The sequence below is a fragment of the Lotus japonicus genome, chromosome 3 (genome assembly GCF_012489685.1).
Source record: "Lotus japonicus ecotype B-129 chromosome 3, LjGifu_v1.2".
NCBI classification, from domain to species: domain Eukaryota; kingdom Viridiplantae; phylum Streptophyta; class Magnoliopsida; order Fabales; family Fabaceae; genus Lotus; species Lotus japonicus.
In genome coordinates this window covers 18,366,158-18,391,948 of record NC_080043.1, presented here as the reverse complement: position 1 = coordinate 18,391,948, position 25,791 = coordinate 18,366,158, and the positions used below count along the sequence as shown (strand labels likewise).

Below are 25,791 nucleotides of genomic sequence, written 5' to 3'. Positions count from 1 at the left end.
TTCGACAAATTCCAACCCTAAATCGATCAAAATATACACAAAACCCCTTTTGCAATCTAAATTAATCACAAAACCCCAAATCAAACAATTAAGATAACTAATCAACCCTAAAACAAACAATTAATCAAAAACGAAGAAAATTAAGATGAGATTAACAACCTTTTCAGGATCACCACCCTTATCAGGGTGATTCTTAATGGCGGCTTTCTTGTAAGCTTTCTTCAAATCATCTTGCGAAGCGGTCTTAGAGACACCCAAGATGTCGTAGTACCTAGTGCTGTCACTCTTCTTCGGCGGCGCTCTGCCAGACATCTTCGCGGCGCCGATTGATCGGAATTCGGAAACCCTAGTTGTTCGAAGATGAGATCCGAAACCGAGATGCAATTGAAAAGATACAGTGAGCACTACTACAGAAAACACCTTTTGCCACGCCTCAATTGCCACGGTTATAGGCGGAACCGTGGCAATAGGTCAGTTACCACGGTTATACACGGAACCGTGGCAAAATGGTACAATATTTTATTATTTTATTTAGGAACCGTGGCAATAGACAATTTTTTTTGAGATTTTCACTTACCCAAAAACCCTAACCCTCTCGATCTGTTCTCTTGGTTCCCTCTCTATTCGCTGCAATACGTCCTTCTCTCCCTCTCGTTCTCACTGCAAGTCAGTCCTCCTCTCCCTCTGCTTCTCAATCGCTCTCTCTCTCCCTCTCCTTCGCATGGGAGAATCGCTCCTTCTCCTGCTCGGTGCCGCCCATTCCACCGGCGCCGCTCCTTCCCTCACACGATGATGGTGGAAGAATCTTCTGTTATCTTCTAGATACATTTCGTTCCAGATCTGTTTCTCCGTTTCCTTCGTTTCACTCGAAGAGCAGATTGGTGACGAAGATGAAAACAAAGAAGGTGACCCTCCCTGAGCACGCGACGGCGCGTCCTGTGGCGGCAATGCGAAGAGTGAACACGGTGGCTAAGGTGGTGCCGCCCGTGCCATTGCCTGCGCACCATCTTCCCAACTCGTCCCGACTTGGAAGCTGGTTCCACTTTCTCTCTCTGCTGTGGTTCTGCCTCTCTTTATTTCCTCGCAGGTGATTCTAGCTTCTGGGCAATTGGATGAAGTTTACAAAATCATATTATTCATTCATTGGTAACTCTTGTGGTCACGCTATTGATTAGTGTAGTTTGCAATTGGTAGAATAATTTATGCACTAGAACTGTTTGATTAAATGCCTCACAGAAACCTTGTTTTGTATCTCCTGAACAATGCGGTTGAACTTAACTTGACTATATTTTCTTGAATATTTGTTTTACTAGTTGCTGCATTATGGAAAATCGAATTTAACCGATGGCAATACTTGAAAATGCTGCCAACAATGGTCATAGTTTCTGTCTTTCATTATGTGTGATTGGGAGAGGATCTCAATCTTAGTGTCTTATAGACAAAGGTAATCTCGAGAGTACATCTTTGATTTCATATTGTTCATCTCAGGTACTATAGACCATTGAGATGTTACTAGACTAGAGCATGGCAGCACTGCAATGGTTTTTATACACGACACTTGTTTCTTGTTCCTATAGATTAGAATGTCCAAGAAGTTTTTCCTATTCCTAAATCCAATTTGTTATTTTTCCTCTAGTAGGCATCCATATTTGGTCTTTTTGTTTCAATTGCTTTCTCATATTTTCATTGTAGCTTACACACATAAAACTTGTCTAATGAAGCTGTGTTATTGATGTCTTATTAATCTACAAACTGTTTGATGAAATGCTTGACTGACTTTTTCTTCATGTTTTTGTTGAATGTGTGAGTATCACAAAGCTTGAAAAACGCACGGAGTCCATAACTGAGGTAGCGCACCAGCCCTCTTTTGAATTTGTGAAGAGTAAGGCAGGAGGAGAGCGCATCCAATAAATGCTTAGAATCTGGAACTGAGATATTCCGCCTGGTTTGCATAATTTGCTCTTACAATTTGCTGCTAATTTTACTTCTATAATTCGCTGATATGCTTGGACTGGTTTTATTGCAATCAAACATGTGGGAATGTGCTATGCCAAGGATGCCATAAGTATCGGGAGTGAAAATTCAAGTAGCTGAACTTATAATGTATCAAGTTTAATCTTTGCATTCTGAATTTAGTTGACCACAAGGATACACACTTCACTTTCGTCAACACAACATAAAATTGGTTGCTAAATGTCTAATTAGTTATTGGCCAAACCTTTGTTCAGCAAGCATGTCGTGAGTTGAGTTGTTCTGCACTGAAATTCTTTCATATAAAGTTGATAGTCATTTACTTTTATTGATAAAGTGCCAGCACATTTTGAAGAAGATTTTCCAAGGTGTTTGTTCTGGAGCTGGTATACAATCAGATTTCATGATTCGCATCATGCCTCGCTTGTTAAGTTGATTTTCCAATTTATTGAATGACTTGCACACTTGTAAATTGAGCTGTTGAAAATTCAAGTTCATAGAACATTTTGGATCCCCAAAAAAAAATACAAGAACATGTGTCAAGATTAGATTTAAGTTGAAAAATCTCAACTTGATAATCCATGTATGATTATATGATGAAGAGTTAAGATTAATGCTTATCACCTTTGATGCTCTCACCAGAAATGTGTGTTTGTTTATTTACTTCTCGTCTTAACGGCTGAATTTTACAGGTTGGGGGACTTTTGGGTTCTGGATACTGGTATGGCATTTTGTATAATATTTGTTCAGTTCATGTTCTGTGAAGACTTTGATGTTGTGAGACTTGACTTGTTTGTTGGCATTTGGAACAAATGATGGTGTTCAAGATATATGGCAATGGTCTGAATTAACTAGCTTTGGTGACTTGCCTTCATCGAGGGATTTCACTGCAGCTTCAGCAATTGGAAACCGGAAAATTGTTATGTGAGATCTATAGCATTTAATTTGACTTTTTATCCTAATTGGCTGTATTAGGATCAAATTATAACATGTGATAAGGTGGGGTTTATTTGAATGCAGGTGTGGTGGATGGGATGGAAAAAAGTGGTTATCTGATGTTTATGTCATGGACACAAGTATTTTAAGGTTTAGTCCTCTTTTCCCAACATGTGTGTTATGCAAAATTCAAGTTCTGAATCAACATGTTTTGTTTGAGATAGTCTCTCAGGGTTTTTGATAAGAATTGATTGTGTCCTGCTCTGGAATAGTCCCCCAGCCCAAATAATCTCGTTGCTTTGATTTCTCTGACTTACATGTAAATAAGTAACTGTTATGAGATAATGGAGGGAGCATATATATTAATTGTTGCCATGCAATCTCATTAGAAGTTATCAGCTGAAATGAGTGTTGTACCCTGACTTAACAGGAGGAGGTGGACCAATTATGGGCGATTTATGGGCATTGAAGGGCCTTATTGAAGAAGGTGTGCATGTTTTTGCCATCTTTATAGGTCTATCATGTATATTGCTGTTTATTTAGTTGCAGGCTGCAAGTTGTTATTGTCATGTGTTCCTTTGCTTTATTTTGGGTGCTAAATTTTCCTTCTTATGAGTTTTGTTGATTTTATTCAAATTTAAGTTTGATTCATTTTCAGTTTGAAATTTGTACACTATTAGTTTGACTCAATATTTAGCTTTTGCACCTGAACTATGTTTTGCTTAGTGAGATTGGATGGCAAAGCTTAGTGACTATGGATTGTCCATTATCTCAGAGAAAAATGATGCAAGTGGGGAGTCATCAGTAGTTTAACTTGGATAACTTCTGATCCATTTATAAATTAGCAGAAAGTCATTAGTAGTTTAATAATTTATTTGTGGATTCTTCCTAAGTTTGTCTCTTGATTTTGTCAACATGTGTAATTTCAGGCAAATGAAAAACTTAGAGGATGATGCTTATAGCTTTGGATTCATACTACTTGAGGCACTTGTTGGACCCTCAGTATCTGCTAAAAGAGAAGCAAGTGTGCTCAGTGCCACGGTATGTATAAAAGATAAAAGATTACATGATACATAGAATTAATTCTACACATAACATAAAAGCAAAATTGTAGCTCAATTAGCATTAGTTTAAGTCGTTAAGACTTAGTGCATGTTTAGTATCAAATTAGTAGGAACAAAGAGAAGAATCCTTATTAGCTTATTAGATTTTTTTAGTAACAAACCAGGTGTATGACCTATTGTCACGTTTAAAACCGTGGCAACAGAGGCCACCTATTGCCACGGTTAAGTAACTGTGGCAATAGAGGTCACCTGTTGTCACGGTTACGTTCTTAACCGTGGCAAAAGGTGGCCTCTATTGCAACGGTTAACTACGTAACCGTGGCAATAGGTGGCCTCTATTGCCACGGTTAAGTACGTAACCGTGGCAATAGAGGGAACCTATTGTCACGGTTACGCTTTACAAACTGTGATAACAGGCGAATCAATTGTCACGGTTCCGCCTTTAACCGTGGCAATTGAGCAATTGTCACGCCTTCTATCGTCACGGTTTAACCGTGATGAATGAGCGGTTTTAACCGTGACGAAAGGCCTTTTCTGTAGTAGTGGAGCTGTGCAATTGAAAAAATGTTAAAGGATAAATAAGGTAAAGAAAAATCAGGGCACATGTGGCAAATAGGGTCAAGGTGGAAAAGCTGACGTGTAAATTATTAAATGAGAATTAATAGGTGGAAAAGCTGACGTGTAAATTATTAAATGAGAATTAATAGGTGGAAAAGCTGACGTGTAAATAATTAAGTGAGAATTAATCTCGGAGCGACACGTCACTAACTTGGCCTGTGAGAGCGACACGTCATGCTAGAAGTTGTTCTTTTCTAATATATATTGATTGATATTGATATTGATATTGATTGATTGATTATGAAAAATCAAAGTGTAGTTATAGTGTTAAATAATACTAATTAAATATTAATATTATGATGTAAAAATCTTAAAGATTAAATAATTATATTTATTCTAATTTAGAAGAAAATAAATGATACTAAAAATATCAAACTAAATCATCTGTAACAAAATTTAAAAAATAAAATTTCTTGGTACTTGATAGAAAGATAAGACGGCAATATTAATTAATATAAGGTAAAATGTTTAAACATAATTGTCTTAAGGAGAGCTTTCAAATCGCTCATACAAAATTATACAATCTGATAAAAAAGTAACAAAAACTTGATATAAAAAACACCTTTCATCATCAAATCATGTTGAGCAAAATTTAAGACTCGATTCCTTCATGCATCCTTCTCGTGCTTGATCAGCGGTGGTGGTGCTGCTTCTGCCACTCCCTTCCATCTAGAATTCTTCAGATAGCCTTTTATTTGGTGTCAGTAGATTATAAGCAAGCAAAAATCAAGGAGATCCAACACCACACCACATTCCAACATCAACAATCCGCTCTGTCCAACTAATGCTTCAGAATTCAGATAACATGAAACAATGATTTTCGCCAATCCATCTCCTGACAGAAAACGTTATGCCCACATAGTCATGTGTAATTGATAAAATCATCTTTACATTTCATGGTCACTGTGACCAAGATCATCATAGTCATGTCTAGTGTTTCCTATAATCATGGACACCTTACATTAAATGTAACTGTTGATCTAAACAATACAAATGATTTAGAAGAAAATAACATTGATAGATCGAAGACCCAACTTACTCATAAGCAACCTTCATCAAAGGATAATACTTTTTCTCCAAATTCACCACCATTGCTGATATGATAGGCTTCTATATTCCCTCTTCTACAAAGAGAGAAAATCAGCATATAGCCCCTAAACTTTTGCGGTTTTGCCTAACCACATCAACAATAAAATCAACTTGATTCTAAACTTTTCCTTCAAAATTTAATAGAAACTAAACAAAATGAAGAAGAATATGATAAATCACTGACATACATATGAAAAAGAACATAAGTGCAGAATTAGAAATACCTGACTTAAGTTACAAACATTAAGAAGAACACAGCAAGCTGTCAAGCTCCAAGACTCAAAAAAGAATATTCTGGTAATGTGACAAAATATACAGAATAAGTACAAAGCAAAATATAACCTTCATAGTCATACTCCTCGTTATCTTCTTTGCTTTTACGCATAAGCTCATGAGCAGCACAGATAACTTCATGAGTACCTTGCACTCATAGAAAAAGGCGTGATCCCCCAAGATTGTAACTTTTCTTTGAAGGACTCCCAGGATCTCGATACCGCCGGTATCAACAGCGAGCAGCGACGGAGGCCTCATCGGCAGTCATTGTTACGTAGCGCTTGGAGAAAAGTTTGGAATAATAGTGGACTGGGCGGGACATAAAGAAGATTATGTCCCGCCCAAAATGAACAAATAACCATTGAAGATAGCCATGGCGGGAAAGGCGATACGACGAGCTTCATTGCCCCCCCTTTAGATGATGGACCCACAAGCCAGCTGGAAGATTCCTTTGGATTTGTCTTATATGTACCGGGATTTGGGCCCTGATTGTCAGGCCCAAATATAGGAAAGATCCATATCATGACCACCCCCTCTATAAAAGGGGAGGTCATCCACTTGTACGAAACCAACTTTTTCAGCATTAATGAGAATATTCCTTTTATGGTAGTTTTGCTATTTTAGTGCTCTGCTAGGGTTTACTTTTTGTCTCTTACATAAGCTTGCCCTAGTACAGAACATTGGCGCCGTCTGTGGGGAGGACTTACCTCTTCCGGTGACAGAAGGAGGAATCGCGAGCCATGGAGACTCGTTCATACGGCGTAGGTCGGCGCGATCATCGCCGGCGCGGTGGTGGTCGACACGGCGGTCGCGCCGGCGGACGAAACAACAACCGTCCCGTACTGGACGACCAAGAGCAGGAAGCTTCCTCGGAGGGGGTCCACTCAGTGGCGCCGTCGCCGGCGTCATTGGTGAATGCAGCTCCGGGAAGACCGTCAGATCTGATCGCTAAATCAGATCCAGGTGTTCGGCGGCGTTCAACGCCGCCTGACTACGTGAACTTGGAAGATCTTAAAACAACTGCTCCACGGAGAGCGCAAGAGGCAGTGACAGGTATCACGCCTGCGGCTTTGCAACAAATGTTAGATACCTTGCAGAAGGTGCAGTCCCAAAACGAGCAGTTGCAAGCCCAAGTTGAGTATCTTACTCAGCGGCAGAATTTTAAGCAAGAACAACGCCTGGAGGCGGAGGATGTAGTTGAATTCCAACCTTTTGTTCCAGCCATCACTAGGGTGGACATTCCAAAGCACCTGCAAACCATGGCATTAGACGCCTTTTCGGGCGAATCTGATCCTATGGAGCATCTTAGATACTTCAATACTAAAATGGTGATCGGCGGGGCGTCGGATGCGGTAAAATGTCGATTATTGCCTTCCACGTTCAAGGGCATGGCGATGCAGTGGTTCATTCGACAACCGCCCTTCTCCATTGATAATTTCACTGATCTGTCCGCTAAGTTTCTGACTCAATTTTCCGCCAATAAAACCACAAAAGCAACAATGTTTGATCTCATCAGCATACATCAGCAACCAGGCGAGAAATTAAAAACCTACATGGCACGCTTCAGCAAGATGGCGGTGCAGTTGGAGGATGAAAATCCAGATGTCTGTTTGGCGTCATTCAAAAATGGCCTTCGGGCGGGAGATTTGAATAGAGACTTAACAAGGCGACCGGCGAAGGATATGATGGATCTTCGCGCTCGTGTTCAAGAGTTCATATTGATTGAGCAAGATGACCAGAAGAAACAAGAAAGAGAGGAAGGACGTAAGCAGTCTCAATCTGGCGGTGTTTCACAAGACAAATCTAAGGCGGGGAAGGAAACCAGGATAGCGCAAACCCCCCGTGTACCAAGACCGGGACCATACCACAACTCTAAACCTGGCTTTCAAAATACATGGCACAGAAACTCACAAGGTCCCGCTGCTGCCACAGCTGGTCAGCCTGGTGCTTCGCCAACGCCAATCCCACTTACTAAGTTGAATGCACCCTTAAGTACCATTTTAAGGGCGGTTGGACAGACCAACGTTGTGCAGTACCCACCACCCCCACGGCGGCCGCCAGCTAACGTGGACACCAATAGGTGGTGCGAGTACCACAGAGCGTTGGGGCATACGACAGATAATTGCTGGAATTTAAGGCGGGAAATTGATCGCTTGATTAAAGCTGGCCATTTGGCAAACTTTGTCAAAGACACAGCAGCGCCGGAGGTAGCTAAAATCACTCAAGGGGACAAAGGTAAAGGTAAAGAGATAGTTGAAGAGTTGGGCGATCCTGCTGGGGAATGCTTATCTATTGCAGGAGGATTTGGCGGGGGTGCAATTTCAAGTAAGGCTAGAAAACGCTACGTGGCGGCAGTATACTCAGTACAGGAGTCGAACGAAGGCGAGTGTTGGGTGAATCATTCCCCTATTATATTCACCCCTCAGGATTTTGCGCATGTAATTCCCCATGACAACGACCCAATTGTGGTAACAATTAGGGTTAACAATTATGTGACAAAGAAGGTATTCTTAGACCAGGGATCTTCGGCAGATATCATCTATGGAGATGCCTTTGATCGCTTGGGACTAAAGGAATCAGATTTGAAACCATACAGGGGAACTTTGGTGGGATTTACAGGAGACCGTGTCAGTGTGCGGGGATACGTCGAAATTCCGACTGCCTTTGGAGAAGGAGAGTTTGTCAAGAAGTTTCAAGTAAAGTACTTAGTATTGGCGTGTAGAGCCAATTACAACGTACTCTTGGGGCGAGACACCCTCAACAAGGTCTGCGCGGTCATCTCAACTGCTCATTTAACTGTTAAATATCCCGCCTGCAACGGGAAGGTCGGGATATTGCGTGTAGACCAGAATGCAGCAAGGGAATGCTATTTGAGGAGCGTGGCGCTCTATGGGCGGAAGGCCGCCAAGGAGAGCCACCGAATTACAGAAATCTTCCCACAAGAAGGATTTAGCTTGGACCCAAGAGATGATGCTGATGATTTTCGCCCACAACCGCTGGAGGAAACCAAGCAGGTGCAAGTCAAGGACAAGTTTCTAAAGATTGGCAGTGGTTTGACAACAGAACAAGAGGACAGACTAATCACCCTTCTGGGTGATAATCTAGATCTCTTCGCATGGACCATCAATGATGTACCAGGGATTGATCCCAAGGTGATCACTCATAAACTAGCCATACGACCAGGGGCGACCCCGGTCATCCAACCAAGGCGAAGAATGAGTGAAGAAAAGAACAAGGCTGTACAAGTAGAGACTGAAAAATTGATCAAGGCCCGCTTCATCCGTGAGGTACAGTACCCAACGTGGCTCGCCAATGTGGTAATGGTCAAGAAGGCCAATGGGAAATGGCGAATGTGCACGGACTACACGAGCCTGAACAAAGTGTGTCCCAAAGATTCGTACCCACTTCCCAATGTTGACAAGCTTGTGGATGGAGCTTCAGGGAATGAACTTTTAAGTCTCATGGACGCTTATTCGGGCTATAATCAGATTATGATGCATCCCTCGGATGAGGAAAGTACAGCATTCATGACCAATCAGGCGAACTATTGTTACAAGACAATGCCTTTTGGTTTGAAAAATGCAGGAGCTACGTACCAACGGCTCATGGACAAAATTTTTTCAAAGCAAGTAGGCAGGAATATGGAGGTGTATGTGGATGACATGATTGTAAAATCTGCCAGGGCTAGTGATCATGGCGGCGACCTTAAAGAAGCGTTTGATCAGTTAAGAACATATCAAATGAAGTTAAACCCTGAGAAGTGTTCTTTTGGGATCCAGGGAGGAAAATTCTTGGGATTTATGTTAACATCAAGAGGAATAGAAGTAAACCCAGATAAGGGAAGGGCGATCTTGGAAATGAAAAGCCCAACAAGTGTAAAGGAGGTTCAGCGTTTGACAGGGCGAATGGCCGCCTTGTCACGTTTCTTGCCAATGGCGGGTGACAAAGCAGCCCCGTTCTTCACATGTTTAAAAAAGAATTCAAAGTTTCAGTGGACAGAGGAATGCGAACAAGCTTTTACCAAATTGAAAGAAACATTGGCCACATTACCGGTACTCTCCAAGCCAACACCAGGCGTTCCATTAGTGCTCTATTTGGCGGTTACTGACAAGGCGGTAAGTACGGTTTTGCTCCAGGAAGAAGGAAAAAAGCAGAAAGTTATATATTTCGTGAGCCATACTTTACAGGGGGCAGAATTGCGGTACCAAAAAATTGAAAAGGCGGCTTTGGCGATTCTGAAAACTGCAAGGCGCCTCAGACCTTACTTCCAAAGTTTCCAAGTCAAAATTAAAACTGATGTTCCCTTAAGGCAAGTACTTCAGAAGCCTGATTTATCAGGGCGATTGGTTAGCTGGTCAGTTGAGCTGTCAGAGTATGACTTGCAATATGAGCCAAGGGGCCAAGTCACAATCCAGAGTTTAATTGACTTCGTGGCGGAATTAACACCCACTGAAGGAGAGAAGACTCAAGGAGAATGGGTCCTGTCTGTGGATGGATCCTCTAATAACACTGGAAGTGGGGCGGGAATAACAATCGAAAGTCCAGATAAAATGATCATTGAACAGTCTCTCAAGTTCGAGTTCAAGGCGAGCAATAATCAATCTGAGTACGAGGCTCTGATTGCCGGCTTAAGGTTGGCCATTGAATTGGGAGTCCAGAAGTTATTTATCAAAGGAGATTCGCAGTTAGTGGTTAAACAAGTGAAAGGTGAGTACCAGGTGAAGGATCCGCAACTGTCCAAATATTTGGAAGTGGTGCGCAGATTGATGATGGAGGTCAAAGAAATCAAAATAGAACATGTCCCGAGGGGACAAAATGAGAGGGCTGATGTATTGGCGAAGTTGGCAAGCACAGGGAAATTGGGCAACTACCAGACAGTCATTCAAGAAACCCTGCCTCGCCCGAGCATTGATTTGGTAGAAATAAAGTTGAAAGCTGTAAAGTCAGTCAATGAGGGCGAGCTATCTTGGATGGAATCGATTAAAACCTTCTTAGAGAACCCACCAAAGGAGGATGATTTGAACACTAGAACAAAACGCAGGGAAGCCAGTTTCTACACTCTGGTGGATGGTGAGTTGTATCGGCGAGGAATCATGTCTCCCATGCTCAAATGTGTCGATACCAAGGACGCCCTCGGAATAATGGCGGAAGTCCACGAAGGCGTGTGTTCTAGTCATATTGGCGGGCGATCCTTGGCAGTTAAGGTGATAAGAGCAGGATTCTATTGGCCAACCATGAAGAAGGATTGTTTGGAGTATGTTAAGAAATGTGAAAAATGTCAAGTCTTTTCTGACCTGCACAAGGCTCCACCAGAAGAATTAACAACCATGATGGCGCCTTGGCCGTTCGCCATGTGGGGGACCGATATCTTAGGACCATTCCCTGTGGCGAAAGCACAAATGAAGTACATTATCGTGGCGGTTGATTACTTCACTAAATGGATAGAAGCCGAGGCGGTGGCGACTATCACAGCTGCCAAGGTCAGGAACTTCCTGTGGCGAAGGATCGTTTGTAGATTTGGGGTCCCCATGGCATTAGTAATGGATAATGGGACCCAATTCACAAGTAGTGTTACCCGGGAATTCTGTGCAGAAATGGGAATCGAGATGCGATTTGCCTCTGTAGAACATCCACAGACCAATGGGCAGGCTGAATCGGCTAACAAAGTTATCCTGAAGGGTTTAAAGAAGAAACTGGATGAAGCAAAAGGGCTTTGGGCGGAGGAACTACCAGGCGTTCTTTGGGCATACAACACCACGGAGCAGTCAAGCACAAAGGAAACCCCGTATCGTCTAACTTATGGAACTGACGCCATGCTCCCAGTGGAAATTGAAAACCAAAATTGGCGAGTGGCTCGGTTTAATGAAAATGACAACGGAGAAAACTTAATAGCAAATCTAATTATGCTGCCCGAGGAACAACGAGAGGCCCACATAAGAAATGAGGCGGGAAAAGTGAAGGTGGCAAGAAAGTTCTCAACAAAAGTGGTGCCAAGAAAAATGAGGGTAGGAGACTTAGTGCTCCGAAAAAATACAATACCCGATAAACACAACAAACTCTCACCCAACTGGGGCGGGCCTTACAGGATTATTGGCGATGTTGGAGGAGGAGCTTATAAGTTGGAACAACTAAGCGGTCAAAAGGTTCCACGAACATGGAACGCCTCTCATCTAAAGCAGTATTTTAGTTAGTAGAAACAACAAATGTGAATGAAGTCGCACTCTTTTTCCCTTTCTTTGGAAAGGTTTTTAATGAGGCGACAATTGTAATGAAGGGACAATTGTTCCCATACGAAGGAAAATTAATGAAAAGATCATTTCAACAGAATCGTATGTTTTTTGAATTTTTATTACGAGTTCATGCAATGCAAATCGTATCAAGGTATGCAAATACCGCGAGTAAACCTTTCGGAATAAGAAAGTATCGCCTTCAAAAGTTAAAAGCCTTGGCAATTCTAGTGGCCACTAGAAACCAAGCCTCGTCGAAAAATCGGCTAAGGTATATAACAACGAAAGTTGGGAACAATTAAAAACAACGAATGAACTTAAGATGATATCCATTTAAAGTAGAGAAAAGGGGGCGATGCCCATACATGATTTGGAATGAAAATAAAACGGGGCAATGCCCAAAGAAAAATTTCAACTTCATAAAATAAAAACAAATTCAAGCCAGGTTCTCGTTGTTGGCGTTGTTGCCCTGGCTTGTCCCAGCTTGAGGATCTTCCTTCCCTTGATCCTCATTCCTGTGCTGCTCATTCCCATCCTCACCATCTTCTTCAGGCTCACTCTCATCATTGAATTGGGGAAGGAGATCGAGGCTAATGTCATCATCACCAACTACTTGACCATCCTTGATCTCCTTCAGCCACCCAATGCGGGAAAGATCAAAGCCCGGCTCAACTACACTGATCTGCTCTTTGGCCGCCAGAAAGCCTTGAGCATATTGGAGAGAAGCACGCCCTAGGATGGAAGCATTCAGGCGATCATGTTTCTTCTCCAACTTTTGATATTTGGCTTGAATGGCAGTGTGCTTGTCATTTATGGCTTCTTTAAGAGACTTGGTCTTTTGAAGAAGCAGGTCCGAAGCAGCCAAGTCTTCAGTTAATTTAGCACACTTCTCCTCAGCAGATTTCAGCTTGTTGTTGGCGGTCTCAGCATCAGTTTTAGCCTGTTCATAGGCTGCCTTGTAATCAGCTGCCTTCTTCTCAAAACGGTTTTTGGCTGAGATCAACTCTTTCACACACTGAGCCATTCCCGCTACAGTACTGGCGGCAGAAAGCGCGTGATGGATCGCCATGGAAGCAATGTTGGGGGGACCTTGACCGGAAATGTCCTTGTGAATCCGGTTGTCAAAAGTACGGGTCATGAATTCCAGCCCATTGAAGTGAGGATCCGACAAGCTCAGCAAGGGGGGAGGAGCTTCGCCACCAATGGCTGAACTAGGGCCAGCCTGGCCAAATGGAGTTGATGGGCGGTTGATCAGCGTGCTTGGATCTTGTTGAGGGGGCGGGACATTGTCATGTCCCTTCTTTTTCTCAGCTGGACGAGTTTTTGAATCAAGAGTTGATTGGTGGAGAGGCTTACCACCAGCAGCACTTGAAGTTTTTTGACGTTTAGGGTCCCTGACGTTGTCAGAACCCGAGGTACCTTCATTCTTCTTCTTCTGCTCAGTTTCGGCGGCCCTCTTTTTCGCCGCCGCAGCAGACTGGGCGAGGTACTCCTTCATCTTGAGTGGGTTCGCGTCAACCTTGCCTTTTCCCATCGTAGCTGTACGGAAAACATCAATTAGACGAGATACATGAACAAAAAGAAAAAGAAGTTACGTACAAAGATTATAAACTTACTAAAAAATTGATTTAAAGTGCCGGACTTCGACGCCTCAATCAAGTCATGACCGGAAATTACTGGTAGTGTGCGGAGGTAATCGGCGACGCCTTGTTCAGATTCATCCAAGGCGTCGTATGAAACAGATATTTTTCGGCGAGGGTTCTTTGTCCAGTAAAAAGGGAAGAGGGGGTTATTGTCAGAATCTCGGAACAAGTTCTTTATTTCGGGCGACTCCACAACTTTAAAGTATTTCTTCTGCCATACTTTGTAATGGCTTTTAAGGGCGGTAAACCGACTCATGTTCTTACGGGCTAATAGTGGAACCCATTTCACAGAAGTAGGTTTAGTGGTGACCGATTTATAGAAAAGGAAGAACAAGGGATAGGTTGGAGTGAAACTCAAGTGTTCACAAAGAATTTCAAAGCAGCGGAGGAAACCCCAGGCGTTGGGCTGGAGTTGGCAAGGCGCCACATTCAGAAAAGAAAGAACGTGACATATAAACGGCGAGAAAGGAAGTTTAATGTTTAAATCTAAGAAGAAATAGCCATAAACAAAGAAAAAATCGGGCGATCCATCGTCTGGTTCTTTACGCAACAGAACACAGTCATCTTCGCCACATGGGAGGACATTCAACAGATGATCTTCATTATTCGAGGTGGCGGGATCTATCTTCGTGAACCCTTGAGCAGAAATTCGAAGCGAACTAATGCTCCCAACGCTGCTCCAGATAGAATGCAACAGACATTTATCTTCAACTAAATGCACGTCAGAGCGCCATTCAGGTGAAGACAAATCTCCATTAGAGGAGAGAATTGAGTCTACAGAGCCGGCGGGACCGGAATCATCATGGGTAGAAGGCGAGGAATGAATTTCAATTATAGAGGGGGCGACAACTTCCTCCTCCGTGGAGGGTGAAGAAAGTTCTAGGGAAGAAAGGCTAGCGTTTGGTAAAGACATACGAGGCAGTTTCATAAAAAGAAGATGAACAGAGTTAAAAGAAGAAAGAAGATGAACAGAGTCAGAGAAAAAAGAAGTAAACGAAGAGTCTCAAGAAAGAGAAAAACTAACCAGAGGGAGAACCGTGAGTTTGAGAAAGGAGAACGTCGGCGATAGGGGAGCACCGCGCAATGACGACGGCCGGAGGAAGAAAAGGTTCACCGGAGTTCAAAGAAGAGAATGAAAGCTGCGGTGAAAAGGGTTTTCAGAGCAAAAGTTTTAAGAAAGTGAAAAATGAAAAGTGAAAAGGGGATTTTATAGAGAGAAAGGAAGAGAGAGAATGAGTGGGGGAAGATCGTGGGATCGTGGGATTTGAAATTCGAAAAGTTAGGAAGCGAAAAGACATTTACTCCTCGAGACGCGCAACTGAAGATTGCATTTATAACAAATGATGACGAAATCCCGGAAAATAAGGATACGTGCGTCAGTTGAAAAGACGTGGTTGGCGGTTATGATTAATGGCGACATATCTTTGAAACGGCAACAAAGGTGGCGAAGCGTGAAAATGGCGATGTAACAACGAAGGTAAAATGGCGATGAACGAATAAACAATAGCGGCGAACTACTAGGTAACATGATGAAGACATTTCAACTCTCTACTCGAGTCTCATGTCTTGGGGGCATGTGGACTGGGCGGGACATAAAGAAGATTATGTCCCGCCCAAAATGAACAAATAACCATTGAAGATAGCCATGGCGGGAAAGGCGATACGACGAGCTTCATTGCCCCCCCTTTAGATGATGGACCCACAAGCCAGCTGGAAGATTCCTTTGGATTTGTCTTATATGTACCGGGATTTGGGCCCTGATTGTCAGGCCCAAATATAGGAAAGATCCATATCATGACCACCCCCTCTATAAAAGGGGAGGTCATCCACTTGTACGAAACCAACTTTTTCAGCATTAATGAGAATATTCCTTTTATGGTAGTTTTGCTATTTTAGTGCTCTGCTAGGGTTTACTTTTTGTCTCTTACATAAGCTTGCCCTAGTACAGAACAAATAGGATTGAAAGGCAATCGTCAGGCATTTAGTTGATTTCAGTTGTTGCAGTAAGCATGTGGGTGGCAGAGATAGCAAATTAGCAATATATACTACCAGTAAGCATGAATTTCCATAGGGTAATTAATGGTTTTGGTAACTCAATAATAATAATTTATGGTGATAGGCATAATTTAAAAATAACACTCTTTTCAAATTTTGAATAAAGAAATTTGTTAGTCTTGATAATCACACAAGTAATGGTAAAGCAGGAAAAATTCAAAAGAAGCACATTATTTCATGGATGGTAGATAAATATTTTAGAAATTGAGTTAAATAAAAAAAAATTGATTGGGTATCATGGAGATGGAGGTTGGTTTAGTGAAGGAAGATAAAATTCTTTTTATATTTTGTTAAGAAAATATGATTGGGTCGGGAGGTAGTCAAGGGAAAGGAACATAAAAAGAAATAAAAATCAGAAACGAATTTATGTGTGTAGTTAATGAGCGTGAGATTTTTCAAATTGGATTTTAAATGTATTTAAAATTTGAGATAACCCACTTGGTCATTGGCTAGTTTAATTTCACTTCAATTTGATACATTGAATTCATGAATTGAGTATTAAACGTAAACAGAATTCAAATGGAATTTTTTTTTTGAAACATTCAAATGGAACTTATCACGTTTAAATTTGATTGGGCATCATTGAGGTTGTTTTTTAGGCAAAATAATGGTTTAAATAAGAGGCATTAAACTGATTAAAAGTACCACTTTGAAGTTTCCATAAGTAGAAATAAGTTTTTCTTTTTGAATTATTTAATTGTTGAGAAAATAGGTAAAAGGTATGTCAATGTGTGACATGTGTCAAAAGTTTCCTTCTTATAAGTTCTCTTTTATATTATATTTAGATTTAGACGAGTTGATTTACTTGCGAGGCCAAATTATAAAAAGAACTAAATAAATGAAACTTAGAAAACAAACCAACCACCAAATTCAGCCAAAATTAGTGATATCATGTACACAAACACTATAAATTGAAACATGACTCCAAAATGATCACCAACAAATCCTATCTCCATATCTGTGGTTAGAAAGCTTAGTTCCATACACTGCAAAAACAACAAATAGATCAATGAGTTATGTTTAGCTTAACAACAAAAAATAACTAATTCATTTGATGCCAAGTTTAAACAGACTTGAAACATATTGGAAACAATTAGATATTGGAAGATACAGCCACCTCTGACGCATGAAGAAAACTGCCAACAACCGATCACACCACAGTTAGATTAGGAATACTTAAAAAAAAAATAATTGTTGTTGCACGACATACCTTTCCCTTGTCAAATATTTTCAAACACTTCTTTGTATACAACATTACTTGTTTTGTTAGAAACATTCCCTTCTTCATCTAAGATTAGAATTTTCAATCCTTTTCTTGATTTCACTCTAGATAATGCTACATTTTTTTTTGATAAGCAAAATTGTATTTAACTTTAGCACAAGGGGTGCTAAACCCAAATACATGAGATAGGGGAAGTAGCCCGAAGACTACTACCATAAAAAATACATGAAAAAGAGAAAAGCATGCAGAAAGCATGAAACCCAGCCACCTACTGATACACAGGGGAAAAGATAAATATCGTGAACTACCCCAGCAAAGATACAGTCCAACATGGATGATCAATTACAATATAAGTAGATTCCAGAACTGCACCAAAAATTCCAAGCCCACCACATTCCACAGCCAAGAATTAGAGCCCTTGAACACATAACACAGGGTTATTATACCACTCAAATAATGAATTTTTGAACTCAGGCAAACTTGATTTGTTCCAAAGCCAAGACCTCCACTTAATTAATTCAAGCACTGATGAAAAATCTTGAGTTCCCCCTCTAAAAACCACCTCGTTCCGGACAAGCCAGAGAGACCAAATTGTGGCCATCCAAAAAGATAGCAAACCACGGTTCTGAGCTAAGTTCCAGCCAAACTGAAATTGCAGCAGATGAGCTCGAGCATCTTCTGGTAGTGCAGTGGAGTATCCCAACCAACTATAACAAGCTCGCCAAATATCCGCTGAGAAGGAGCAAGAGAACAGAAGGTGAGAGCAGGACTCAGCATGAAGGCCACAAAAGTTACATAGAGCCACTTCCACGGAAGGGAGAACACCGCGCATGAGAAGGTTTGTTGCACAGGGAATCCGGTCCAAAACGCAGCGCCATGCAAACGCATTGACTTTAGAAGGGGCCATTGAGCGTCAAATGTGCTTAAATATGATGTCAGACTCTCCCAAATCTGGATCCTGCAAAAAAGAATAAGAGGAGCTAAAAGAGTAATCACCATCAGGGTTCGGAAGCCAAAGCCATTTATCCACTATACCCTCCACAAGCGGAACCGCAAGCATGTCAGAGTGCATTTCCTGAAGCCAAATCAACTCTCTGCCAACAAGGGGTCTGCGCCATGAGAGATTCCAATGCCAAGAGCCAGAAATCCACTGCCCGCAATCAGAAATACAATCTCATTTCAATCTTGACAAATTATACAGCCTGTAGAACTTGTCTCTAAAAATCCCCTTACCTGACCAGTCCTCAAGCCAGAATTTTATATCGTTTCCTGACCGAACTGACTTTGAAGACCCGGCATCCAGCCAACTCGATCCTCCTAATTCACAAGCTGCCTGAACATCCTTCCACCAAGCTGATTCCTTCAAAAAGGTTCCCTGACTGTATTTAGCTCTAATAATTTTGCACCACAAATTATCAGGCTCCGACCTCAACCTCCAAAGCCACTTCCCCAGAAGAGACCTATTAAACAGTGATAGATCCTTGATGCCCAACCCACCAACATCTTTTGGTTTGCAGACATCAGACCATTTTACCCAAGAGATTTTCCTATCTTCCTCATTCCCCCCAGGAAGCAGTGCATCATTCTATTGCAGATCTTCAAAACACAAACTAAGATTTTAAAGAAAGATAGAAAAAACAGGGGCAGTGCTGAAAGAACGCTTTGAATGAGACAAATGCGGCCAGCAAATGAAACCAGTTTGTGCTTCCAAGATGACAATCTCCCCCTCAACTTCTTAATAACAGGCTCCCAAGTTTTTTGGCAACCACCACGACTTCCCATCCCCAGATAAATGAAAGGAATTTGCATTACCTTACAGTTAAGAAATGAGGCGAATTGATGTGCAACTCCGGGCTCAAGAGCAATAGAAGTCAGCTTGCTTTTGTGGAAATTCACTTTTAGACCAGAAGCCAGCTCAACACATCGGAGAATACATTTCAGCACCATCAAATTCTGGATAGAGGCCTCACCCAGAAAAATAGTATCATCGGCAAACTAAAGCAGGGAGACCTCAACTCCCCTATCCTTGCCAACTTTGATTGCATTGAGAAAGAGCCCATTTAATCCTTCAGCAACAATTAGAAAAAGGAATGGAGCCAGAGGGTCCCCTTGACGAAGCCCCTTTTCCATTCTAAACTCACCATTGGGACTGCCATTTACAAGTACAGACACAGATGCAGATCTCAGACATCCCATTATCCACTCAATCCATTTTTCACTGAATTTCATTCTTCTCATCAAGTACTCCAAGAACCCCCATTCAACAGAGTCGTAGGCTTTTTCAAAATCAACTTTAAAAATAATTGTAGGCCTTTTCTTTAATTTTGCTTCATGAACCACTTCATTAACGATCACGACACTGTCAAGCATTTGACGCCCCCCAATGAAAGCAAACTGGCGATCATCAATAATTTTTCCCATGACAGAGCTCAACCTGGTTGCCAGCAATTTGGATACCACCTTGTACATGCATCCAATAAGTGAAATAGGCCATGAGTAAACACAGGTCTTGGAAGGAATAGCCCAACATGTGAGAGTGATTGGCCCTGACTCTTATTGATAGTCATTGCAAAGCACAAAGTAATTGGAAACTGCCTCCGTTGGAATTTGAAAGGAAGGCTTGATTCTGATGGAATTAGACTCATTCTTGGAACAAAAGCAGTTTCCCCAGAATTTGTTCCTATCAAAACAGTTGCCACAATGATATATTTAGTCAACGCATTTACTATCATTCTTGTTCCATTACACAACCCCGCAACTTGATCAATGTTTCGAATAAGCATTATAGGTACCCCTTCTTTCAATAAAATTCTATGGTTTGGAATTCCATAGCATTTAACATCATTAAGAAACTCAGAAGTGAACCACTCTGGATTCATCTCTGAATCTTCATCCGATCTGCATGGGGTGTCGCAACTTAAATACTCACGCTCATCACCAGCAATCAAAGATAGCATGAAGTTGTTGATCTCCTCCACACTATCAAGGGTTGGGGCTAGAATTGCTCTTTCTTGAAAGTATGTCTTGTTCTTCAAATTGTTTAAAAGTTCTGGATAAGCAAAATTGACTAACTCCCCCAGAGGTTCCTGACACTGTTCAACCAACAAATCTTGTGGGATCTCAATAATAGATTCTTCTTCATCAACTGTAGGAGCAGTGCCATCTCCAACTTGAAGAAGCCAGTCAGCAAACTCTTTTATTTCTGATGCAGAAGAACTGGAAGCATCATTTTGTAACCTCATGTTTATAGTCAATCTCATGACTTTGCAATGTTTCCATAAGTACGATGAATTGATGGCAGAACCAACAATTTCAGAACGACTTCCTTTTGAAATAACTGGTAAAATTTGTGTGAAGTCGCCCCCTAGAACCACAACTTTACCCCCAAAGGGTATATCATAACCAAACTTCGCGCGAGTCTTCATAATATCATTTAAAGATTTATCTAAAGCTTCAAAGCAATACCTGTTTAACATTGGAGCTTCATCCCAAATTATTAAACTTGCTTTTTGAAGCAATTCAGCTTTAACAGAACCTTGGAGAAGATTGCAAGTTGATATCTCATTTATGGATATGGGTATAGAGAACCTTGAGTGAGTTGTTCTCCCGCTAGGAAGGAGAAGAGAGGCAATGCCACTTGATGCTACATTTAAAACAATAAGCCCCCTCGAACGCAAAGCTGCAGACAAAGTGTTCCAAACAAACGTTTTCCCCGTTCCTCCAAATCCATATAAAAAAAAAAGAAACCTCCATTATTAGACATAACTGCATCCAAAACCTTTTTAATAGACTCTCTTCTGCTCTACAGTAAGGCTTTTCACCAGCTCATCATGCAGTGTCATCATTTCTTCCTTATTGTAATTCAACTCATCCGCAACCAACCTGTTTTCAAAATTAACATTTTCAGAGAACAAAGGATATGGCATGCATGGCCATTCTTTGAGAGATCTTCCATTGCTTTGCAGTATTTTTTCAATTTCAATTAGACAAAGATTTTTTCAGACTTTCATCGTCAATTTGAAGATCTGCATATCATGGCACTTTAGAATGCTTTCTCATCAGAAGAGTAAGCCGCATTAAGTAAAATAATTATGAAAACTTAAACATATGAAACAATAAGGTACCTGGAATTTTGAGAACTTTTCGTCTCTCATATAAGATTCCATCACTTAGAAGCTGCCATGATTTTCTCCATACTTCAGAAGGCCTAGACATCATATTGGATAAAATTAACCTGCTGAACAATTTTCTTAACTGATGTCCACTTCCCAATTCACTTCCATCAAGAATACCATCAATATATTCCCGATCATCATCCATTAGACCCAAAGCTTCACATGCATCATGGAAGGTTGAATAAACAACCCCTTTGACAGTTCGAATACTCTCAAAACTATCACAACCTCTTTGTTTTGTCAGCAGAACTCGCAAGTAATAAAGCTCCCCATAACCGGGATTTACATACTGAACTCGCCCAAGTGCCATTCCTCTCTTTCTAGGAAACCATTGTCTTAATTCAGGCTTGTATACAAACTTATTTGGAAATTCCGCATAAGTTAAATCCCTCCCCTCTACATACTTTTTATTAGCTTTCATCCAGGCCAAGAATTTTGTTCCCTTCATTGAGCATTTTTCCACGACTTCTTCTAAATCATCATGATCTTTGAAGAGAACACTTTGCTGATTAGGAAGATGGAATCCCAAATGTGATACCGGAGGCCATCTATCATGAATGTCATACTTGAATGTTCTCCACGCAGCCTCGCAAGGAGTAAGGTACCTGCAAATTAAATTAGCATTTAATAATGTAAAACTTATATTCAAAAGAACCACAGGTAAAATACTGTCTAAACAACCCTGCAGTCATAATACTCTTTGATTTCATCCCGAGCTTCCACATTGCTTCCACCTTCAGCACTATTAGATACACGAACATTGACTATATCTAGTCCTTTGTTTATATACTTGAAAAGGTATTTTATAGCATTGGATTTGTTGCAATATTCGACATTTATGTGCCCTTGATAGCGCATCAAAAGACGGGGATTATACGGTACAACGAACGCATTATCAAGAGGCACACCCTTTTTCAACACAGAAATGCTAGATTGCCTTCTTTTATACAGCGGGAACCCGTCATCATCAACAATGGTACAATTTTGGTATTTCTTTGGAAAGTTTTTAGAAAATTTCCCATCAGCCATGCAAGGAGAGTTCCGATCGACAACACCGCCCATGCATCATGAAAGAGGTAATTGCCTTCTATAATTTCGGGTACAGCTTCGGATCTGGAAGTTCTGCTGATATGTGCTTATCAATATCAGAACTTGTTTTAAGTTTATATTGAGGTTTCAACCACAAAAGAATGTGTGCATGAGGCAATCCCCTCTTCTGGAATTCGACAGTATACATGCCTACATCATCAAAAAAGTCCATGAAAGATTTCAAAACCCTTTTAAAAAAATAATAAAAGAGTTCCAAACTTTAATATAACCTACATAGAAATTAACTATTTGGATGTATACCTGCATCAACTCCTCCAAATATTTCCCCCTTCCTTAATTCAGATATAAGAATATCCAATTTCATCTTGAAAATACGAACACAAATGTCTGGCCTATCTTTAGCTTTCAGGTTCTTAGCACGAACAAACCTTTGAATTTCAGGCCAGCCAGAATTACATGTAGCTATTACAAACAAATCAGGGTATCCAATTTTTCCGCATATGGCCATTGCATCTTGGCAATTGTTGAACATATATCTCCGACCTCCGGTAAATGACGGAGGCAATATAACCCGCTTTCCAACAGATGAGGGATCTATTTCCCCCCTTATCAATAGCTTCAGCAACCCCATTCAAATAGTCAGCTCTAATTGATTCTTGATTGAACTTCAAGTATGTCAACCAGTTGGCTTTTATCATAGTATATGTATCTACAATAAACTGTTGAAATAGCCTTTGACTGTTGAGCACCATCCCAAACTCATTGCTTCTCTCTTGGAGTCTAAAAGCTACAAATTGCCTCAATGAAACAGTGTGCCTCTTTTAAGTCCCCATATTTTTAAATAAATCACTTATAGGAATATCCTCTCTAAATCCATCCTCTCCAAATGGGAAAACAAGAGGTACTGTAGAGGTATAGAGGCAGCATGAGTTTCATGTACTTTTGTAAGAAAACCATCATTCATTCTAACCACGATATCCTGCCACACTCCAAATCATCGAAGTCACCTACAATCAGTGCAGCTACCTCATCAACAGTAGGCAAATTATATGTTCTAGGATCCTTTCCTCTACCTCTAAAGAGACGGACAGATATATTGGCGGTTTCGTTTGAGTCTAAATAATCGCGAACTCTTCTATAAACCCTAGCCAATACGTTATGTTGATCGATCATGTCCTTCAAATCTTCAACCAACGTGGAATTCAGTCCAGAATCCTTACTGTTGCCCAATAAAAGTTCAAGAAAACATCATATGATTCCAAAAAAATAACCCTATACTGTATTCTAATTCATTTCTACAAAAAAAAGCAATGCACGGGTAAATCAATACCTGAAAACTTTCATCCTATTTGTTGTTTCATTTTGTGTATCGTATATATATAACTGAGCAAATTTAGACGGATTCCCGACATTCAGAATTAAGCTTCCGATCCTATGAAAGTTCTGGCCACTTAATACAAATTGGGGAGGGCCTCCTCCATCATTTATAGAAGTCAATACATCCCCCCCCCCATAGAAGTGAATGAGAACATGCTGTTGTAAGCTCGGATATTTTCCTTGAAATTCTTTGACCTAGAATCCTCATCTGACCATAATTTCAGTAATTGATTTGGGGGCTTAGGAAGAAATGGTAAGGTAACCTTCCCTTTCAAACAACATAAAGAAAATGCTGCAGCACCTGATTCCTTAATCTTTACTGTTTTTTCTCTAGGCCACATTTGAGCATTACAGTAGAAACATACACATGTAGGATCACCAATATCAAGTATTTGTGCAGAAAGAAAAAATTCATTAGTGGATGAAACGCATAGAATTTTTTAAACAATATAAAAAATTATTTTATATTGAGAACAAACCTGAACTTTCAGCCATTTCAAACATAATAGATATGCTTGACGGAAGTTCTGGAATAGAATTAGCATGTGTTTCATCAGCATCACTATCGGAGCCTAGGTAAGAATTATAACTGGGTCAGAATTATAAGCAAATTATAATGTACATTGGAAAGGAAGTATATGAGGTTGCAATAAAAATACCCCGGCCGGAACTATCATCATCACTACTCAGTATTCCAACTTCACAAAGGGAACTTTCAGGATTCACAGAATGTGTTTCAGGCAATATCTCGGAAGAATAAATCTCTTGATTCAACTCTGCGTGAAAGAATATAATTTTTTCAGCCTCATGTAATTAAAATGAAACTAATATTAAACATAATCTCATATTGTACCTTCGGGTGGAATATTTTCCTTGTTTGAACTCCGCTTTTCTCTCTTGTCGTGCAACACCTCAAATCTTTTCTTTCTAGCTTGGGAGCACTTAATTCTTTTTGACACATCAAACCCTACATAACAAATTCAAAATTTTCTTTTCAAAACTTAAAACTTTAAGGCTGGGAAATATTGTTTAAACTTCCAAATAGATATTTACCTTGAACCATCGGGGAATCAACATCTTCAAAAGTTAAGGTTCTAATAGAATCCAAAGTCCCAGATTTATTGGCAACTTTGGCATCTGACATAATAGATTTACGTTTAGCCCTAGCTTCCTTCGAGCGGTTGGTATTGTCAACGGTATTTGTAATGTTAGAAAGTGGGGTGGCACATGAACCTGGAAAATACAACAATAATACCAATTTTTTATAACAATATCTATATAGACAATTGCCAGATTACTTTAAACAATTTGCAGCAAGATTAAAATAGCAAAAAGAGTCAAACCTGAAACAACACAACGAACAACACTTGACATAATCTCATTTTTGTCTGCTAAATTCACCCCACGTTTCTTAGCCGTCAAAATAAGTTTCCTCCTCATTCTTGATTCTTTTGCTCTAACTGGATTAGAGGTATACCAAACAAAACTGCCTTCAGGGGTAATCTTTAAATATGGCAGCCCATGCAAACTTCCTGAGCCTGAAAAAAAAACTCCAATGAATATAAGTTTTCTAAACAAATAAAGTATAATAAAAACAAAAGGAGTGAAAACATTTCTAAACAATGTCACTGCTGAACTCTTATGCATACCACTCGGCGTTGCTTGATAGATTTGTGAAGAATACTGCAAGGATTCAAAATGCTTGTTGCCCAGATCCGTGCATAAAAAACTTCCAGAAGTATATTTTAGGCTTCCAGGAGTACATCCAACTGTATATTTCCTCTTCCCACAATGTTCCTTCATTACTGAGAAATTTATCCCAACAGAGATTTAATTTAATAGAGGGTTGTTGTATAAACCACCATAGATACAATGAAAAAATGGAAAAACAATCATCATTTGTCAAAGCTTTACCTGGAGGGTTAGATATTTGCATTGTTTCTACAGTGGTGAGTTTTCTACTTGCTGAAGTTCTTGGCCTTTTTTTTTTTGAGATATAGATGGTTTGCTAGTTGAATAGACCCCATCAACGGAGGTCAGCTTACTATGGTTCGTAGAGGGGGTTACCAATTCTGGAGAAAAACATTCTTT

General features: G+C 40.4%; 1 protein-coding gene and 1 long non-coding RNA gene across 5 annotated transcripts; one reads left to right on the top strand and one right to left on the bottom strand.

The window, feature by feature from the left end:
• Positions 1-402: 402 nt before the first annotated feature.
• On the top strand, positions 403-3,946 carry LOC130743049 (uncharacterized). Of its 4 annotated transcripts, none has more exons than XR_009021333.1 (7): positions 403-509; positions 1,314-1,945; positions 2,664-2,692; positions 2,799-2,890; positions 2,992-3,057; positions 3,338-3,394; positions 3,837-3,946. It is a non-coding gene; the product is annotated as an uncharacterized LOC130743049 (long non-coding RNA). The 4 variants fall into 4 exon arrangements; XR_009021332.1 differs by lacking the exon at positions 403-509 and adding an exon at positions 559-1,087; XR_009021331.1 differs by lacking the exon at positions 403-509 and having other exon boundaries at positions 1,113-1,945; positions 2,799-2,895.
• A 15,581-nt stretch (positions 3,947-19,527) lies between these two features.
• LOC130743706 (uncharacterized) lies at positions 19,528-22,302 on the bottom strand. The gene is made up of 4 exons (XM_057595934.1): positions 21,971-22,302; positions 21,333-21,878; positions 20,920-20,980; positions 19,528-20,517 (listed from the first exon to the last, which is right to left on the bottom strand). The coding sequence occupies exons 1-4, from the start codon at positions 22,300-22,302 to the stop codon at positions 19,528-19,530; spliced, it is 1,929 nt and encodes a 642-aa protein (XP_057451917.1).
• Between the last annotated feature and the right edge of the window lie 3,489 nt (positions 22,303-25,791).